Genomic DNA, 17955 nt, shown 5'->3' on the forward strand with positions numbered 1-17955 from the left:
CATGTTAAGTGGCTGCGGCCATTAGTGACATCTTTTTTGCATTTGGATTGTTCTTCTTCCCTTTCAATGCAGGTACACCAGGAGCAGGGCACACAGACAAACTTGGGCGACTGAAAGAACTCTGTGAGCAGCACGGCATGTGGCTACATGTCGAAGGGTACAGTGCCATTTTAATGTAATGTTGACTAACTGTGCATGAGATCCCCATGAAGGTAAATAACACGTGCACAAATGGCATGGCCAGGTTTGTGCATGGTTTTGCATCTTACTTCTTCATTAGTCACTCCCCATCCTGAATTACAATCCCCTTTTAAAAATCTCCTAAACTAAAAGCAAGTGAAGTGACTGTAAAAAAGGAGAAGGCAATAGATGCCATTGATTAAAAAATTGGGGAGATTTTGATGAACGGGTTTTCACAGAGCTGTTTCAGGGAGAGTTTTAAAGGACAGCACAGTGCTGTACAAGAGCTACCTCTGTTGAGAAGAAGGGTTTTACCTATATTGCCAGTGTGCAATGCCATCCCTAAGAAAAGGAGTATGCCAGACTGCAGCCAACTGAGCATGCTTTGTCGCCCCAGCACGGCCCATGGTTCATAAAGACATTCCAAAAAGCCTATTTCGTTGCTGTGTATTTGTGGAAAACAGAGACACAGGAAACTGCTTTGTGCTAAGCCAGATGCTTCTTCTGTGACAGGTTTACAAACTAGAATGAAGTTACAAATGAAGTAGGCAGACAGAAACATTAAAATCTAGCCCTTAACCTGGGGTAGGCCACCTAAGGCCCATGGGCCACAAACAGCCCACGGGGGTCGTTATCCGGCCCACGAGCCACCCCCGAACCGAGCTGCCCACTCGGTGAGTCCCCACGCGCTGTGCTAAATTGGTGCAGCGCAGCACGGGGACTTGCTTCTGTGGTGATGAAAATTGTGTTTGTGCATGCGCAGGCGCCAAAAATTGCATCTGCACAGCCACCAAAAATCACGTCAACGCAGACGCCAGAAATCACGGGGGGGGGGCGCTCATGTGCATGCGCAATCCAGCCCACTGAGGGATTTCTGCTGGAGTGAACCGGCCCAGGCAAGGTAAACCTTGCCGACCCCTGCCTTATCCACTAACTGGATTAAAACAAAGTGTCTCTTTCAGATCCAGAATCTTGGAATAAATTCTACAGTATTTGCATTAAATATACACATACAGCTTCCCTAAGTACAGAATCATAAAATATTTAAAATGAAACTAAAGCGAAATGTTAGCATTTAGAGAAGGGAAGGAATATCCAGTGTAATCTAAAACTGAGTTTTCTTGTTTCTTTCAGGGTGAATTTGGCTACTTTGGCTTTGGGTTATGTCTCGTCATCTGTACTGGTATGTTTCTGCTTTCTTCAGTGTGGGTTTAGGGCTGGTTTGGGGACTGAATTTATTCTGTCTCTTTTCAGACCATTGATCATGATATTCTCCTGAACCGACTGTTCAAGATGGGTTTTAGAGGTGCAGTGGTTTCATCATACCTACAGTCAAGTCCAGATAGTAACGTTAGGGGAGTGCTTTTTTACTCCCTTGAACTTGTGCTATGGGGTCCTGCAGGGCCCTCTTTTTGGTCCCCAGTGTTATTTAACATCAACACGAGGCCATTGACAGCAGTCATTTCAAGTTTTGGTTCAGGTGTTGTCAGCGTATTGACAGCAATATACTGATGACAGGCAGCTCCATTTCTCCATTGGTAACTTCAGCTCTGAGCTACTTCAAAGTGAGGCTGCCTTGGCCTGGAAGCCCCAGCTGCTAAACCACTGGTGAAGAGAGATAACCAACAGCATGCAACACCTCTGTTGAAACATCTGCAGTGGCTGCCCATATGCTCCAGGTTCAGGACTCATATTAAAATACAAAGCCCTGAAGAACCTAAACATTAGGAAGCCCTAAACATTAGGAAGAACTTCCTGACAGTAAGAGCTGTTCGACAGTGGAATTTGCTGCCAAGGAGTGTGGTGGAGTCTCCTTCTTTGGAGGTCTTTAAGCAGAGGCTTGACAACCATATGTCAGGAGTGCTCTGATGGTGTTTCCTGCTTGGCAGGGGGTTGGACTCGATGGCCCTTGTGGTCTCTTCCAACTCTATGATTCTATGATTCTATGATTCTAACTTGGATTCAAAATACCTTAAAGACTGCCTTCCCCCTTATATCCCAACTTGATCACTGAGATCATCTGGAGGATGTCCTTTGTGTTTCTGAGGCCCAGCTGTCTTCAGCTAGAAGTCAGGCATTTAGTGTTGCCAAATTCCACAAAAGTGGACTGCTCTTTCAGCAAAGATCCAGGAGGCATCCTTACTGCTAATTTTCAGGTGTCTCCTAAATACTTTTTTATGCCAACAGGCCTCTGAATTTGTTTAATCCCCACCCCAAGTTGAGCCAGTCATTTTCATTATTGTTTACTTTTTTTTAGGCTGGTCTCTCATTTTTAGAAGTTTGGCTCATGGGTTCCATTGTTTTGAGTTGCACTCAAATAATATAACTCTTCCTTCCTTTCTGCAGGCCGCAACCAAATGTGACAGCATGACCCTGACTCTGGGGCCCTGGCTAGGTCTCCCAGCAGTGCCTGCAGTGACTCTCTACAGACATGAGGATCCTTCTTTGGTAAGCTTATTTCTTTGTATATATGCTCACTGCTTTATCCAAACTCCAAAAGGTTGGCAACCCCTGCATCCACCCTGAATTTTTCACATACGATGGAATAACAAATCCAGCAAAAAGTAATGAATGCAAATATGTTGTTGTTTTGTTCACAGTCCTTGGTTGCAGGCTTGACCTCTAGCCAGGCAGTTGAGAAGCTGCGTGCTCTGCCTCTGTGGCTCTCCTTGCAGTACCTTGGACACGATGGGATTGTGGAAAGAATAAAACATTCATCTCAGTTGGTAAGAAGTTTGGCATTGCTTTGGCTCTTGTGCATCTCCATGGATGAGCTGGCATTTCACGTTTTACGTACATAGTGGTGTTGCTGCATTCTCAGTCTCCAGCCAAAGAAGAGATGAGTTATTTGTGTGTGTCATATGCGTGCGTGAGATGTAACACAGGATACCTGTAAATGGGTCACAGAAAGTGTTTTTTATTTTATTTTATTATCCATCAAAACAGCCATGTAGGGCTGATTTTGGCCAGAGAAACAATGTTAGGAAAGGAGATTTTAAGTTTTCCTTCACACACCTTTGCCCTGATCTGAATTCCTCCAAGTAGCTATTGGCCCTCTTTGGGGGCAGGGCAGGGGGAAGAAAATACAGCTGAGTGTTTTTTGTTTAAAGAAAAATCCCCAGTGGAGATAACAGAGACTTGGGGGGGGGGCAGGGCTTTAGATTGGGGAAATGATGCAAACAAAGACATTTAAAGACCCATCTTCATATGTTGCTGCTCCATTCAAAACTAGGGTCTTTGACAGCTGCTTTGAAGTAAGTTTGTTCAAGCACAGAAATCTAATCATAGGTCCGTCACATAATTTACCTAAGTCTTGTAATATAATGATTCACTATTTGAAGGAGGCAGCTGACCAAACATTTATGGTCTACAGCTTCTCCATGTTCCCAAGGAGAAACCAAGGTGGTGGAGCGGAGCAGGGCTAGATCGGCAAACTGCAAATGGTCGCTTATATATGAGCTTCCAGTAGAGGAAGTCTTTTACAGGCTTCGTATAATTGTTTGCCAACCCTCTGGTGGTGAGAGCGTGAAACAGTTGACACATCTTGTCACCAGTTCGGAAAGACATTGGCCACTGCCTTCCTGTGCTTGGGGCCTTGCCCTTTTGATCATGGGCCTGCATGCTGCAGTAAGGTCACCGCTGTGCGTTTTCCCAAGGCACTTCCTGTTATAAAAGGTGTCAGGAAGTAGGGCTGACATCAGCAGGATTTTTTCCTTTTAGTTGCTGCTATTTTCTGTATTGTTTTAAACGGCCTCTTAGCTGTTGTATTCTGTACAGCACCTCTGAGATGTGGGTGGGCCGTGATTAATAAATGAACAATCAGGCACTTGTTAAACCTTGGCAGAGGAACTGCTGCTCATCACCCCCTGCCTCTTGTGCTACAGCCTCACTCCTCCTTGCTTTGCTGTCTGCTGACCTGCCTTCCCCAAATGTGAAAGCAACAGCAAGACCAAAGAGAACATGCAGGAGCAGCAGCAGCAGCAGCAGCAGCCTCCACTTGCCTTGTGGAGCAGTGAGGCAGATTGGGACCAGAAGAGGAAGAGCAAGGGATTGGGCAGGGGTGGCAGTGGGAAGGAGGAGGAGAGGGTGGCTGGGGGGGACCCCCTTAAGGCATCTTGTCCCAAAAGCCCCAAGAGTCAACCCTGATGGAAAACCCCAGCTGATGGAGGCGGGGGCGAGTGTTGGCCATAATACCTCATTGTTTTTAGCTGCTTAGTGAGTCATTTTCAGTCCCCACAACATCTCTAAAAGCTGTTAAAAAAGAAAAGAAAAGCCTGATCAGGCCTTCCTTTTTTCCCTCCTTTCCTTGGTTTTGGAAGTGGTCTTTTTAAGTATCCAGCTGGCAAAGATGACTGGCACCTGCTCTATATTGTTCTTGCTGCTTGGAGAAAGTTCTCTTGTTATCCCCCTTCCCACTGGCATTAGTGTGTGATGTCCACCCTTACCAGTACATTCAGTTATCACCGTTGAAGGGATACACTTTCCCCACTTATACTCAGGACAGTTGCATGTACTTGGGTGGGTACGCGTTGTCCTTTTTAATGAGCACTGGATGAGCATCTTACGTATTTTGTATTGTCATTTGTTTTATATTTTTTTCTGGTTTCAGTTTGCTTGTCGTTGATTTATTCTGTCAAGTCAACTTGAAACACCTTCTTTTGTATTAAGTGGCTGAGAAATGTTAATGATGATGATGATCCGTAATACAGTGGTACCTCTGGTTACGGACGGGATCTGTTACGGAGCTCCGGTTGGATCCTGAGGTTTTCGCTACCGGAGGTGCTTGTTGTGTGCATGCGCGCAGCGCGGTAGAGCACTTCTGAACATGCGCGTGTAGTGAAACCCGGAAAAATACTTCCGGGTTTGCTGTGTTCGCATCCTGAGGTTTACGTAACCAGAAGGTTACATAACACGAGGTACTACTGCACCTAAGGGGTGCCCTCATCAGAGCCCTCAGAAACAACCCTTTGTGTATGCAGTAATTGACCAAAAGCCAGTAGAGGTGAACAGTTTGTGTTGCTAAGGAACACATCATCCTAGGAAGACTGTGAATATTGCTCTGCTTTTTAATAATTTAATTGATTCTTAGAAAATCTTCATGCTGCAGCTTTCAGGCTTCCCAATAGGGGCCATTTAGGAAGCTTTTATAGGTGGCTGCAAGAGCAGCCTACTTGTCTTTCGACCAGGGGGAAGTGGTGGTGTTGATGACTTGAGGCGCTTTTAAATTAAAGCAGCTAAAGGCAAATTCATGTTGCCATTTATCATTTTATGTTGCATTTTTTTAAAAAAGTGTGAAGTGCTTTAGGATCTTGATTTCAACCTCACAAGGACTCGTTGAGCAAATTTGTTGTTATTCCATTTACAGATGATGGAGGGACCACTAAGACTAGTCTGCATCTTAGATTGATTCTGGCTTGCCACTACAAATTTAAATCTTGATCGAGCTGTCACACCCATCAAGAATTTAATGAGTTTTGTAATGCTTATGTAGTTGTTGTTTGTTTAATCTCTTTCCCGCTCCCAACTTTCATCTACTCTTTTAGAGTCAACGGCTGTTGGAAAACTTGAAGAATCAGGATTTTATTAAAACCTCAGTAAGTTTTCCTTTTGCACCTTAATTTTTTAAAACAATAGCAATAATATATTAAGCCCATAACCCACCCTATCTTCTTGCCACATTCCTGTTTCAGCTTAGGAAAAGTGGTCTTGTTGCATATATAGTACAGTGACAACAGTGGCAGACCTTGAGGTCTCAGATTTCAGTGGTGCCCTGTGCGACGCCAAAATTTGGCACCCCCTCCCCGCCTCTCACGCTCCATTGCAAATCATAGTTGCAGCGTCCCTGCAGTGCCCCTGAGGCTCAACACCCAGTGCAACTGAACTGGTCACACTTCCCTAAATCCACCTCTGGTGACAGATTTTAGACAAAATCCAACACAAACAGGCATGGCCTTCTAATGAATCTGGACGGTTGTGTAAAGAAGTATGTTTGAAACCCTCTGTGATTCTTTGCCTGCATAAACTGAGCTGTGGGTCTGGAATAATAACACCTGGCATAAGTGGGAGGTGTTTTACCACCTTGGGGAATTCAGTGGGTCTTACACTTGGGAAAATGCTTATCGGATTGCAGCCTTGGTTTTTATATTTTGCTTTATCACATTTATAGCCTACCTTTCTTCCATGAAGCTCAAGGGTGGCATATTCTCTTTGTCCCGATTTTATCCCCACAACAACTCTTGAGTCAGGTTAGGCTGCAAGATTGTGGCAGGCCCAAGGTTACCCAGGGAGTTCCATGGCTCAGCAGGGACTTGAACCCTGGTCTCGCAGATCCTAGTCCAACTCTGTAAACCACTAAGCCACGCAGGCTGTCTTTCAAATCTGGTATCTTGGTTCTCTTGCAATTTGAATGTTAGCACTAATGCCAGTTGTGGTAATGACATGGGCCCTAGAGAATTAATTTTCTGTACACAGCCTTAAGATGCTCTCACAACATTTTGGAACGTGGGTTTTATTTTTATTTTTATTTTAATGTCCCATTTCTAAGGTTGAAGATGAACTTAGCTCTCCTGTGGTGGTATTTAAGTTTTCCCCAGAACTGTCACCTATAGGTGAGTAGAGTTCAGTGAAAATACATTATAATCACAGATACCATTGCTTTTGTTGATTTTTATTATGAACACATTTGAAATTTGAATTCTTATAAAAAAAGATCTGTTTTGACTAAAATAAAAGCAAATGCAAGTTCTTTCATTTTGTTGGAGGGGTGTTAACATCAGTATTGAACTTAAGACCCTATTTTTGAAGTTTAGTCATCTGTATTCCCCCCCACAATAGTCTCCTTCCTTGGAAGTTTTTAAGCAGAGGCTGGATGGCCGTCTGTCATGGATGCTTTAACTGAGATTCCTGAAATGCAGGGGGGTTGGACTTGATGAGCCTTGGGGTCCCTTCCAACTCTACAATTCGATTAATCTTCCCACCCCACCCCACCCCAGCTTTTCTTCAAAGGTGCTGCAGAGGCTGCAGCTTTGAACAGAGGACTGTTTCCCTACCATAAAAGTCTGGGGTCTTTTAAAAAGCAGATTTGCTGTTGAATCCACTTTAATTCTGCAAACCCAAGAGTTTTATCCAATGAAGTTTCATTCAGAGCACACCCACTTAAATTAGTAGACCTAAATATGTATGCCTTGCTCATTAATTTCAATGAGAAGAACTGCTCTGAGAATAACTACTGTTGGGAACAACCCTACATTTCTGATTTGGATTTGAATCCCTCCCACAAAATACTGACAGTCTGGAGGGCACTTCAGAGGCAGGATACAACTGTAACAATAGCAGATCCGTGTCATTTAATCACTTGCTAAAAGTTCAAATAAATACAACTGTCTTCCTAGGGCAAATATTTGGCAACTTGTATCCTGTGGGTGTTTCCTTTCTAATATGCAAAATTAAAGTGGGTGGTTGTCTTCTTTTTCTAATGATAAGCTTCAAGCACAGCATTTTTACATGCATTACAGAGAATTTTAGCTCTGGAGCATAAAAAGGAATGAAAATGCAATTTACTGTAGAATCAGTTAAGAGGTCATTCTTAAGATATGGTTTGAAAACACACAGGATCACTTTTTGCTACGGAAAATAAAGGAACACTAGTTGGAGCAGCTAATACGTGCAACCTGTACCCAGTTTTAGTCATACTCAGAGTAGACCTATTAAAAATGAATGGGCCATAATTTCAGTGGGCCTACTCTGAGTATGACTTGGCTGGTTACAGCCCATAAATGTCAGAGCTCTCCCCAATCTCATGCATTATTCCTGTGGACAATTCCTGTCACATTTTCGCATTCTCCCCGATTCTCTCCCCAATGCTTTTCAACATTTTTATGCGCCCCCTCGCCCAGCTTGTCCGGAGTTTTGGGCTGGGTTGCCATCAGTATGCCGATGACACCCAACTCTATCTGTTGATGGATGGCCATCCTGACTCGGCCCCAGACACACTGACCAGATGTTTGGAAGCTGTGGCTGGATGGTTACGTGGGAGCCGGTTGAAGCTAAATCCTTCAAAGACAGAGGTCCTGTGGCTGGGACGGGACGATATGGGATTGGGGGGGCAACTCCCATCTCTTGCGGGGGCGCAATTAGTGCCAGCACCGTCCGTTAAGAGTTTGGGTGTAATCTTTGACACCTCCCTTTCCATGGAGGCGCAGATTGCAGCTATAACAAAGGCGGCATTTTTCCATCTCCGCCAAGCTAAGCAGTTGGCTCCTTACCTCTCTCGCCCTGACCTAGCCACTGTGATCCACGCGACGGTCACCTCTAGACTGGATTATTGTAACTCGCTCTACGTGGGGCTGCCCTTGAGACTGACCCAGAAACTCCAGTGGGTGCAGAATGCTGCAGCGAGACTCTTTACGGGGTCTTCGCTGCGAGATCACATTCACCCGGTGCTATACCAGCTGCACTGGCTCCCGGTGGAGTACAGGATCAGGTTTAAGGTGCTGGTTTTAACCTTTAAAGCCCTATACGGCCTAGGACCCTCGTACCTATGGGACCGCCTCTCCTGGTATGCCCCACAGAGAAACTTACGGTCTTCAAATAAAAACATCTTGAAGGTCCCAGGCCACAGAGAAGTTAGGCTGGCCTCAACTAGAGCCAGGGCTTTTTCGGCTGTGGCTCCGATCTGGTGGAACACTCTGTCACAAGAGACTAGGGCCCTGCGGGACTTGACATCTTTCCGCAGGGCCTGCAAGACAGAGCTGTTCCACCAGGCCTTTGGCCAGGGCACAGCCTGACTCCCTTCCTCGGCAATCTTCGCAGAGCTCTGGCCCAATGGTTGCCAGTGGCTTGATTTGAATTAATTTTATAATGAATGATTTTAGAGTGTTGTTTGTGCTGTACTTTTGTACTGTTTTATTGTTGTTAGCCGCCCTGAGCCCGACTTCGGCTGGGGAGGGTGGGATATAAATAAAATTTATTATTATTATTATTATTATTATTATTATTATTATTATTCAAAGCTGCCATAAGTCTCTTGTAAATTTAGAGTATGTGTGGTTTCAAATCAGACTCAGGTCAAGCATTTGTTACGACCAGTGCATCAAAGTGCTGAAAATGTTGTGCTTCCAAACCTAAACCTTCCAAACTTACGTTCTTGGTTCCATGTCCAAAAAGTGCATTATATAAAATATGAAGATATGAATGTTCACTTCTGTATCAGTTCAAGGGAGAAAAGTAGGATGAATGAATTATTCTTTAGCATCTGCCAAAATATTTTTAACCCAGGAAATTCAGTTTCCCTTTTTCTTTGAATTCAGATCATATGTTACATTCTGCCCAAACACCTACAATTACTGGCAATGAGAGATACATTTGTGATACTTTTAATCAGTGGGTAAGTATTCTTTCTTATCTCTTCATAGGCATGCCAGACATCGGTCAATCAAACATTTTGAGTATAATCACTGACCCCTTTGTGCAGAGGAAAACAATCCCAATACACGCTGCTTATGTCAGGTCTTTTGTCTGACAAGCATTTCATTTGAACGGCTTGAGTGGGTTCTAAAATTTACTGATTCAGTACAGGAGCAGCTGCTATAGTGTCCCAAAAGCAACATCCAACCCTGTACACTCTATGTCAGGCATAGGCAAACTCGATCCTCCAGATGTTTTGGGACTACAATTCCCATCATCCCTGACCACTGGTCCTGCTAGCTAGGGATCATGGGAGTTGTAGGCCAAAAACATCTGGAGGGCCAAGTTTGCCTATGCCTGGTCTATAGACATGGAGGCAGCTCTTGGTGTTATGGCCTTGATTGATTGAGTTTACTTATATGCTTCTTTTTCAAAAAGAGCTGTGCCCATAGCAGCTTGCAGGCTCATTTTCTGTGCCCTCAATTATTGTGTTAATCTTCCCCATGAGGTCATGCTGCTGTTTGGAGCGGTACATTCCACTTGGTCAGCTTTCTGAACTTGGGGATGGGGCTCAGAATAGCTAAGCCTTTTTCCCCCAGTTGCGTGCACAAGCAGCCCGATTCTGAACAGGCTTTTAGAGAGAAGATGGTTGATGGTCAAGATTCCTACGGCAGAAACTCGGGGGACAGACCAAAGCATGATGCAGCAGCACTCGCAGAAGCTTAGCAGATCTGGAGGCTCATGCGTTACTTGGATGGGAATCCCATGTACGTTACCATGAGCAGGGAGGCCCACAATTTGGGACTGGCCTCAGTAGCCAAGCAGAATGTTGTGGTTGCCTCTTTCTTCCCTTTTGGTGGTGTGGCTTTCAAGGCACATCTGCTGAATTGGAACCCTGCATGGTGTGCTCTCAGGTGGAACCAAGGGCATGGTCTCTTTGACCCTGGGGAATTAGTTCTGAGCCTTAGAGCTGATTTATATTGAAACAGAAGATTAAGCATAAGGCAGTGCCTAGTGTTTTTTGTTATATTTTTGTTATATTTTCATGTATGTAAAATACCCTCCTATTGGGTTTTTCTAGCTGCTGTAACGTTATTTGCTTATATTTATTTATTTATTTATTTTAAAAAATTAAAAAGCTAAGCTGGGACCAAGGAAGCTCTGCCTATCTTTCTCATGGGAAAAGGAGGCACAGAGCTTGCCCATCCTTCTGAGCCACAACTTGCCATGACCAAGCAGCAGCCAAGGAACACTGCTGCCCCCCCACCACCTCCCTGCTTCTGGAGCAAGAAAGGCTGGCAGACTGCATGGCCAGGGCATTCTGATTGCTTTAACAATGCAGCAGCCAAACTACCCCAGCCTTCCTTATAACTCCGGGGATGCAGAAAGGGTGGGGATTGCTTTGCAGTTGCTGGAAAGACACACACACACACACACACACTCTATTCTGAGGCTGGGAAGATGGCTAAGACTCCTTGAGCTGAGCAAAAACCACAACAGAAACTAAGCAATGTGGAGCAAAAAAGGGGGACTGACTGGGAGTAGTACATAGGTAGATGAGAGAGAAAAAGGGGAGGAGTAAATAAGTTATGAGTAATGGGTGATCAATAACACCCCTTTAATCTTGCTTTGTCTCATCAGCTGGGAGAGCAGTTGTCTCAGTTGGTGCCTGCCAGTGGAGTTGACTTGGTAGAACTGGAGGATGAAGGCGCTTGTGTGCGTTTTAGCCCATTAATGACTTCTGCAGGTAACTGGACACATTTGACTAAATTTTTTTTGGGGGGGGGGGTTGTTGCAATCCATATACAGGCAGTGACCATTTCACAGGGGGATTCCATTCTTGACCACCATGTGCATTGGCGGAGTGCTCCTAAGTGCCCCCCACTCTGTTACGCCCTGTTCTACCCTCATCTGGTTCCAGAAGGCCCCAGATGTCTGTGATCTTGCATCAGTTGTAGCCTGTATGTTATTTGGGTCATACCCAACTTTGAGTCTTAGCCAGTGTTCAAAACTCCTATTGTTCTAGACACATTTTGCAACAGAGAATTTTATTAGCGCAGGCAGTTTCTGAGCTCTGGGCACAGTATTGCGCCTAAGATTTCAGTTTGAAACTGCAGAGTGGAAGGAAAGGAGGACCTTTTTCTGCCTCCCCACTTCCAGCTACTCTCTGAAGACTGGAGAAGAGACCCTCTAAAGAATATTAGGGGGGTGGGCAGGGGAAGGACTAGACCGTGTGAAGAATGAACTTAATATTTTAGCTACAGTTCTTTCATTTTCAGCTTTGTATTCTTGTTATAAAAAAGCACGCCTAGACATTCCATTGTTGTGCCCATAACCTAGAATTAAGGTGCTATTTAGCTCCTAGCTTTCATACCTCAGTTTCTAACATTGGTCTTAGCTAAGCTACCTAAAACACCACCACCACATATGAGTGAAATTATCCCTTTTCTCTTTATTTCTATTAAAATTGTTACTCTTTAAAACTCCCTGGAGACCCCCCTAAAATACATTATGAAAACCTGTATTCCTGTACGTACACCACAACTTATAAAGTTGTTGTTGTTTAGTCATTTAGTTGTGTCCGATTCTTCGTGACCCCATGGACCAGAGCATGTCAGGCACTCCTGTCTTCCACTGCCTCCTGCAGTTTGGTCAAACTCATGGTAGTAGCTTTGAGAACACTGTCCAACCATCTCGTCCTCTTCTCCTTGTGCCCTCAATCTTTCCCAACATCAGGGTCTTTTCCAGGGAGTCTTCTCTTCTCTTGAGTTGGCCAAAGTATTGGAGCCTCAGCTTCAGGATTTGTCCTTCCAGTGAGCACTCAGGGCTGATTTCCTTCAGAATGGATAGGTTTGATCTTCTTGCAGTCCATGGGACTCTCAAGAGTCTCCTCCAGCACCATAATTCAAAAGCATCAATTCTTCAGCGATCAGCCTTCTTGGTGGTCCAGCTCTCACTTCCATACATCACTACTGGGAAAACCATAGCTTTAACTATATGGACCTTTGTCAGCAAGGTGATGTCTCTGCTTATAACAGTATGTATTTGTAAAACACTTTTGATCCACAAGTTTGAGACATCACCTTATAACAGTATGTATCTGTAAAACACTTTTGGAACTGGTCCTTTGGTTTTCTGGAGAATTTGTGAGCAAAGTTAATCCCCAGCTGTCAGGGAGAGGCAAACAGGGAAAGATCTAAGGGGAGAAACCAGAACTTATAGAGAGCCGAAAGAGATCATTAGTAGTCTGTTGTCTGACAGCGAGCCAGAGGCAGGGAGCGGGGAGGATGAGCCCGGAACCAGTCATTCTGTAAACAGAGGAAGTCAGAGGCGTGGTTTCCGCAGACTTGCATGTTGGGCAAAAAAAAGTAAAAAGAAATCAGACGCGGCAACTGTGCCAACAGGGTCGGACATGATTTGAAGCACTGGAAATGTACTTTTGAACTTTGTCAATAAATCAAAGAGATTGTACCTGGCAGTGAGCCTGGAGTTTTATCTACGCCGGCTTGGCAGCACAAAGCTTCTGACACCAGCATTCTCCTGCAAAAGTGTCTTTGTGCTTCATTCCTCTTGCCAACCTTAATTTGTGGGTCGGTTTTTCCATAAGGGCAGTACACCATACTCTCTTGTACCAAGCATTCAAGTGTGCGCCTTCTAATCCTTCCAGAATGTGGGTATAATCATACGTGCTACCACTAAGAGGAATCCTGTCCCCACATCCTCGCCAGTATGTAGGGGAATCACGTTTATGAAAGTTTAACTGGGGTTAAACACCATTTTCGAACAGTACTGCTGGCCTCTGTGTTTACCATAGAACATGCTAATCGACCAAGCGTTTCAGTTTTAGGAACTGAAGTGCAAGACGTTGACCAGTTGGTGGACTGCCTTAAACTGAAGGTCCCGGTGCTGACGTGCACACTGCAACTCAGGGATGAGTTTGAGCAGGAAGTGAAAAGAACTGTAGGTCTCGCCTATGTTGAAGACCTCAGCTGGCCAGGCCTTGGAGTGGTAAGGTGAGTGGCTGCTCTGCACAGACTTCCTCAAGGCTCTTTGAGAGCTCTAGGCTGCATATAGATGTATAGATCTTCAGCAGTGAGGCTGCTGTGGATCCATGTGTGCCCCTTTTTAGACAAGCTTCCAAACTGAGCTCAGGAGCAACCAGTTCTTCCTGTTTCCAGAAGAGTTTGGCTGTGCAATTTGCTCATTGGTTCACCCAGTAGCCATTGAGAGGCATATCCTCCATGAATTTGTCTAGCCCCCTTTTCAAGCCATCTGAGCTAGTGGCTGTCTCGCCAAATCTTTCAGCAGCAAATTCAGTGGAAAGAAGTATTTCCTTTTCTTTGTGCTGAATCTGCCACCATTCCACTTTAGTGGATATTTTCTTCCTCCTCCGAGTTGTTACCATTTACTACCATTTTAATATTTGCATAACGTAAAACATATTTGATCATGGTTTCCTACTTTGGTATTTTCGAAGTGTCTTTTTATTTTTCCAATGTACTCATAGGGTTTAGGGCTGCTCAGGTTAAACAGACTACATGCATACTTCTGGAGCAAATTTGTGCAAAGCACAAATGACGGTGTGACTGAAAATTTTCAGTAACGTTGACATGGTGTACAATGAATAATCAAGGCAAATTTTTTGCAAACTGTTCTTGGACAGCAAGATAGGATTTTACAGTTTTTACTGCAAAACTCTACCACTACCATAAATAGTCCATCTGAATTGGTTTTGAAAGGTACGAGGGGCAGAATGAAGACAAACAGGAGAAAGAAGTGGAGAAGATTAACAACGAACTATTGAAAAAACTAAATGAGCTGGAATCAGATCTGTTGTTTTCCTTAGGTAATAAACTACTTCTGAAACTATTCAATGGGGCAGTGAAATGATGGGGAAGTCTAGGTATCTGTGTGTGTGTGTGTGTGTGTGTGTGTGTGTGTAATCCCCTGTAACAATTCAATAATACTGGTTTCTCTACCAAACAGAGGAATTTTGCTTTTTTATATTTCTAGTCGCAAAAGTTCTAGTCGCAAAATTTTAAATTTCTCCAGAATTTGGAATTTTCAAAAAGCGAGTAAGAGTGGAAGAGAGAAGCACTTTTGATGGGGAAGGGCTGTGGCTTATCCTGAATCCAGGGGCCCTAAAACCTCTCTTTAAAAATAAGTTCAATGCCTATTTAAAACAAGCATGTTTACGATTTCTAAAGTGTTTGCGAACCTCATTCTACCTCTTTCCCCCACTTCTCAGGCCCAGAATTTGGAGGGGAGAAAAACTGTATTTATATTGGAATGGTCACTGAGGACCTTGATGTTTCTGAGCTGATTGAAACTATTGCGGCGACAGGCCGAGAAATTGAAGAGAATTCAAGGGTATGTACTGACCGTACAAGACTGCAGAGTGGCAGCATAATGAGCAGACCTCTTCTTGGTCATACTCATTGTCCTGCGCTTAGTTTTCCTATAGGCCCCTTAATGATAAATGTATTCTCCTTCTAGAAGCTATGCTAGTCTGTCACCACAAAAATGACACACACAACATTGGCACTTACTTGACTTCTTTTCCATAACTCCCTCTCTCTGTGTGTGTGTGTTCCTTTATTCAATGTGCCACATCATAAATTGCTAACATTTGGATTATCACAAGGTGTTAAACACATAAGAACTGATTCATGAGCAAAGCAATAACAACCAGCTTAGGAATTGCCTCCTCTCCCAGCTGCAGCATCTTAATTAAATTGATCATTGCAGCTCCCTTCTCAGTATTTTTTTTTTATCCAAATAAATAAATCACTTAAATAGCTCATGATAGTTCCATTTTAATTCCAGGGTGGTTAACTTTCTATAGGGCAGCAAGTAATTAATGAATGGATTTTATTTCCTTGGGGGGGACATAATGAACTACCCCACAGCTTCTGGTAACAGCTTGCTTCCTTTCCAGCTGTCATCAATAGCAAATCCAGAGACTATTAACACACTGATCAGCTTGCTGCTGGAGAGTAGCATGCAACCACTTCCTGGTCTCTTTTTAGTGCTACGCTGTGCTGAGCTAAGCCAACAATTGGCATAGCATGTCATCCAAACCAGGACAAGCTGCAGCCAAGGTTTGTTCTTAGCTTGCCATGCTGTGCAAACCTGGCTGCTGATCGATCTGTGAACAGTGGCAAGCACCTTAAAGAAACTTTCATAGAATCTTAGAGTTGGAAGGGACCCAAGGGTCATCTAGACCAACCCCTGCAATGCAGTGGGGTTGACTGTTTGAATGTGGCAGAAGGGGAAAGAAGGCCCAGTCCTATTAGTGCTTGCAAAACAGCTGTGCATGCACCAGTTTTTTTTTACCCTTTGTAAGCTCAGCTAGCTCTCTCAAGTCAATATGGGCAGTCATCCATGATTCTTGGTATTCCTACATTGGAGGTAATGCACTAGCAACACCATACCAGATCAGGAATACAAGAAATGCTAATAAGGTGTGCTGTTCAATTTCTAATCAGCTGCTGGAAAACATGACTGAAGTTGTACGGAAAGGCATACAGGAAGCGCAGGTTCAGCTGCAGAAAGCAAATGAGGAAAGACTCCTTGAAGAGGTGAGTGCCCCAAGTTAAGCCATTTCCCAGCAGCAGCAGTAGCTGCTGCAACCAGGCTGCATCCTGTTTCTTGGCAACACACTGATCTTTTCCTCAACCCCGTTTGTTTTCTCAGGGGCTGCTCCGACAGATTCCTGTAGTGGGCTCTGTGCTCAACTGGTTTTCTCCATTTCACGCTTCACCAAAGGGAAGAACATTTAACCTAACAGCAGGTGGGGTGAAACTTGATTATACCAATGATTTTGGGGGTTGAACCAACGTTAGCAACTTGCGGGAGCAATGAATTAGTAGGCCCTTCAAAGTGTATGTGCGGCTGTGGTGGTTTTGAAGGAGGATGGTTATGGATGCTGTTCCTGTCCTGGTTTCTCTGCTTCTGCCTTTATGCCCTGCTGGTGACGCCCTTCCAGAAGCTTCTGGTTAGCCATTGTTACAGGCAGTACAGTGGACTAGTTGGACCTTTGGTCTGATCCAGCCTGGCTCTTGTTACGTTCTTGTTAGCTGTGATAACTGAATAGAACTTCCAAGTTTAGGGGCAGTGTACCTTGGAGATGGGACACGGGTGGCACTGTGGGTTAAACCACAGAGCCTAGGACTTGCTGATCAGAAGGTCGGCGGTTTGAATCCCTGTGATGGGGTGAGCTCCCATTGCTCGGTCCCTGCTCCTGTCAACCTAGCAGTTCAAAAGCACGTCAAAGGGCAAGTAGATAAATAGGTACCGCTCCGGCGGGAAGGTAAACGGCGTTTCCGTGCACTGCTCTGGTTCACCAGAAGCGGCTTAGTCATGCTGACCACATGACCAGGAAGCTGTACGCCGGCTCCCTCGGCCAAAAAGCGAGATGAGCACCGCAACCCCAGAGTCAGCCACGACTAGACCTAATGGTCAGGGTTCCCTTTACCTTACCTACCTTGGGGATAACACTTGATGGGGAACAGGCATAGGAAGAGGGCTATTCCCTTCATACCCTGCTTGGGGAATTCCAGTGGCATCAGATTGGTCCTTGTAGGAGGCAGGATGGTGGAATAGAAGGACGTTAAGCCAGATTCAGAAGGACTCTTCCTATAGTCATAGTCTAATAGCACACCGGATGTTTTGCATACGTCCCTCTCTTCCTAAAACTTCTCAACCCCACGTGGAAAAACTGTGACTCAGCCCTTCCACATTGAGAACTGGGAGTGTTCTCAAACTCCCAGGCTCTGGAAAAGCCTGGGAGGGCCATTCAGAAGTTTGCAGATAGCTTTACTTGGAGCAGCTGAAGAGCTCCACAGAAGATGCTATATTTCAGAAGTAGCATCTAATGTACCACTGTGCTCAGAAGACTCAGCAGCAGCAGCAGCAGCTTTCCAATCGTGGTTTGCTGTGGAATGTTGTTGTGTTGAAATCTAAATGGAAGGTTGTGAGACAGAAGTGCCTTTGGTACAATAAAGTTCAGCTAAATAGGATCAGATGATAAATACCATCCTATAATTTGGCACGTTAAACCTAGTTTTCAGGTATGATCTGAGGGGCACTAACCAAACCCTCTTCCCTTTGCCAGGTTCTTTAGAATCTACAGAGCCCACGTACGTCTCCAAAGTACAGGGCACTGGGAACACCCCACCTCCCACTCCCACGTCAAGCCGTGCAAAGCAGAGGTTCCCTGGTAAGTCTTCCCTTCTGTCGCGTTTCAGAGAAGCTGCTGGAGAGTTTCACCGTTGGTGAGAACCAAGTGTCTTGCTTAGAAGTAGGTCTCAGTAGAAGCCATTCCATTAGGGCAAATGGGACAATGTTTTATAAGCTTGGAACGCTGAA

At 44.6% G+C, this 17955-nt stretch overlaps 1 protein-coding gene across 3 annotated transcripts in view; it reads left to right on the forward strand.

Annotated features, from left to right (window-relative positions):
* PDXDC1 (pyridoxal dependent decarboxylase domain containing 1) overlaps window positions 1–17955 on the forward strand; it is a 47180-nt gene that overhangs the window by 26255 nt on the left and 2970 nt on the right. For all 3 annotated transcript variants that reach the window (XM_080981827.1, XM_080981826.1, XM_080981825.1), the window contains exons 9-22: window positions 73–157; window positions 1315–1363; window positions 2527–2628; window positions 2781–2906; window positions 5724–5774; window positions 6725–6788; window positions 9489–9565; window positions 11227–11332; window positions 13427–13598; window positions 14325–14431; window positions 14834–14955; window positions 16074–16166; window positions 16282–16378; window positions 17702–17806. In XM_080981827.1, the coding sequence (XP_080837953.1) occupies window positions 73–157; window positions 1315–1363; window positions 2527–2628; window positions 2781–2906; window positions 5724–5774; window positions 6725–6788; window positions 9489–9565; window positions 11227–11332; window positions 13427–13598; window positions 14325–14431; window positions 14834–14955; window positions 16074–16166; window positions 16282–16378; window positions 17702–17806 (1356 nt within the window). The remainder of the gene's footprint in view (window positions 1–72; window positions 158–1314; window positions 1364–2526; window positions 2629–2780; window positions 2907–5723; window positions 5775–6724; window positions 6789–9488; window positions 9566–11226; window positions 11333–13426; window positions 13599–14324; window positions 14432–14833; window positions 14956–16073; window positions 16167–16281; window positions 16379–17701; window positions 17807–17955) is intronic.

Source organism: Podarcis pityusensis, assembly GCF_964106645.2.
Source record: "Podarcis pityusensis genome assembly, chromosome: 14".
In the NCBI taxonomy this organism is placed as follows: Eukaryota; Metazoa; Chordata; class Lepidosauria; order Squamata; family Lacertidae; genus Podarcis; species Podarcis pityusensis.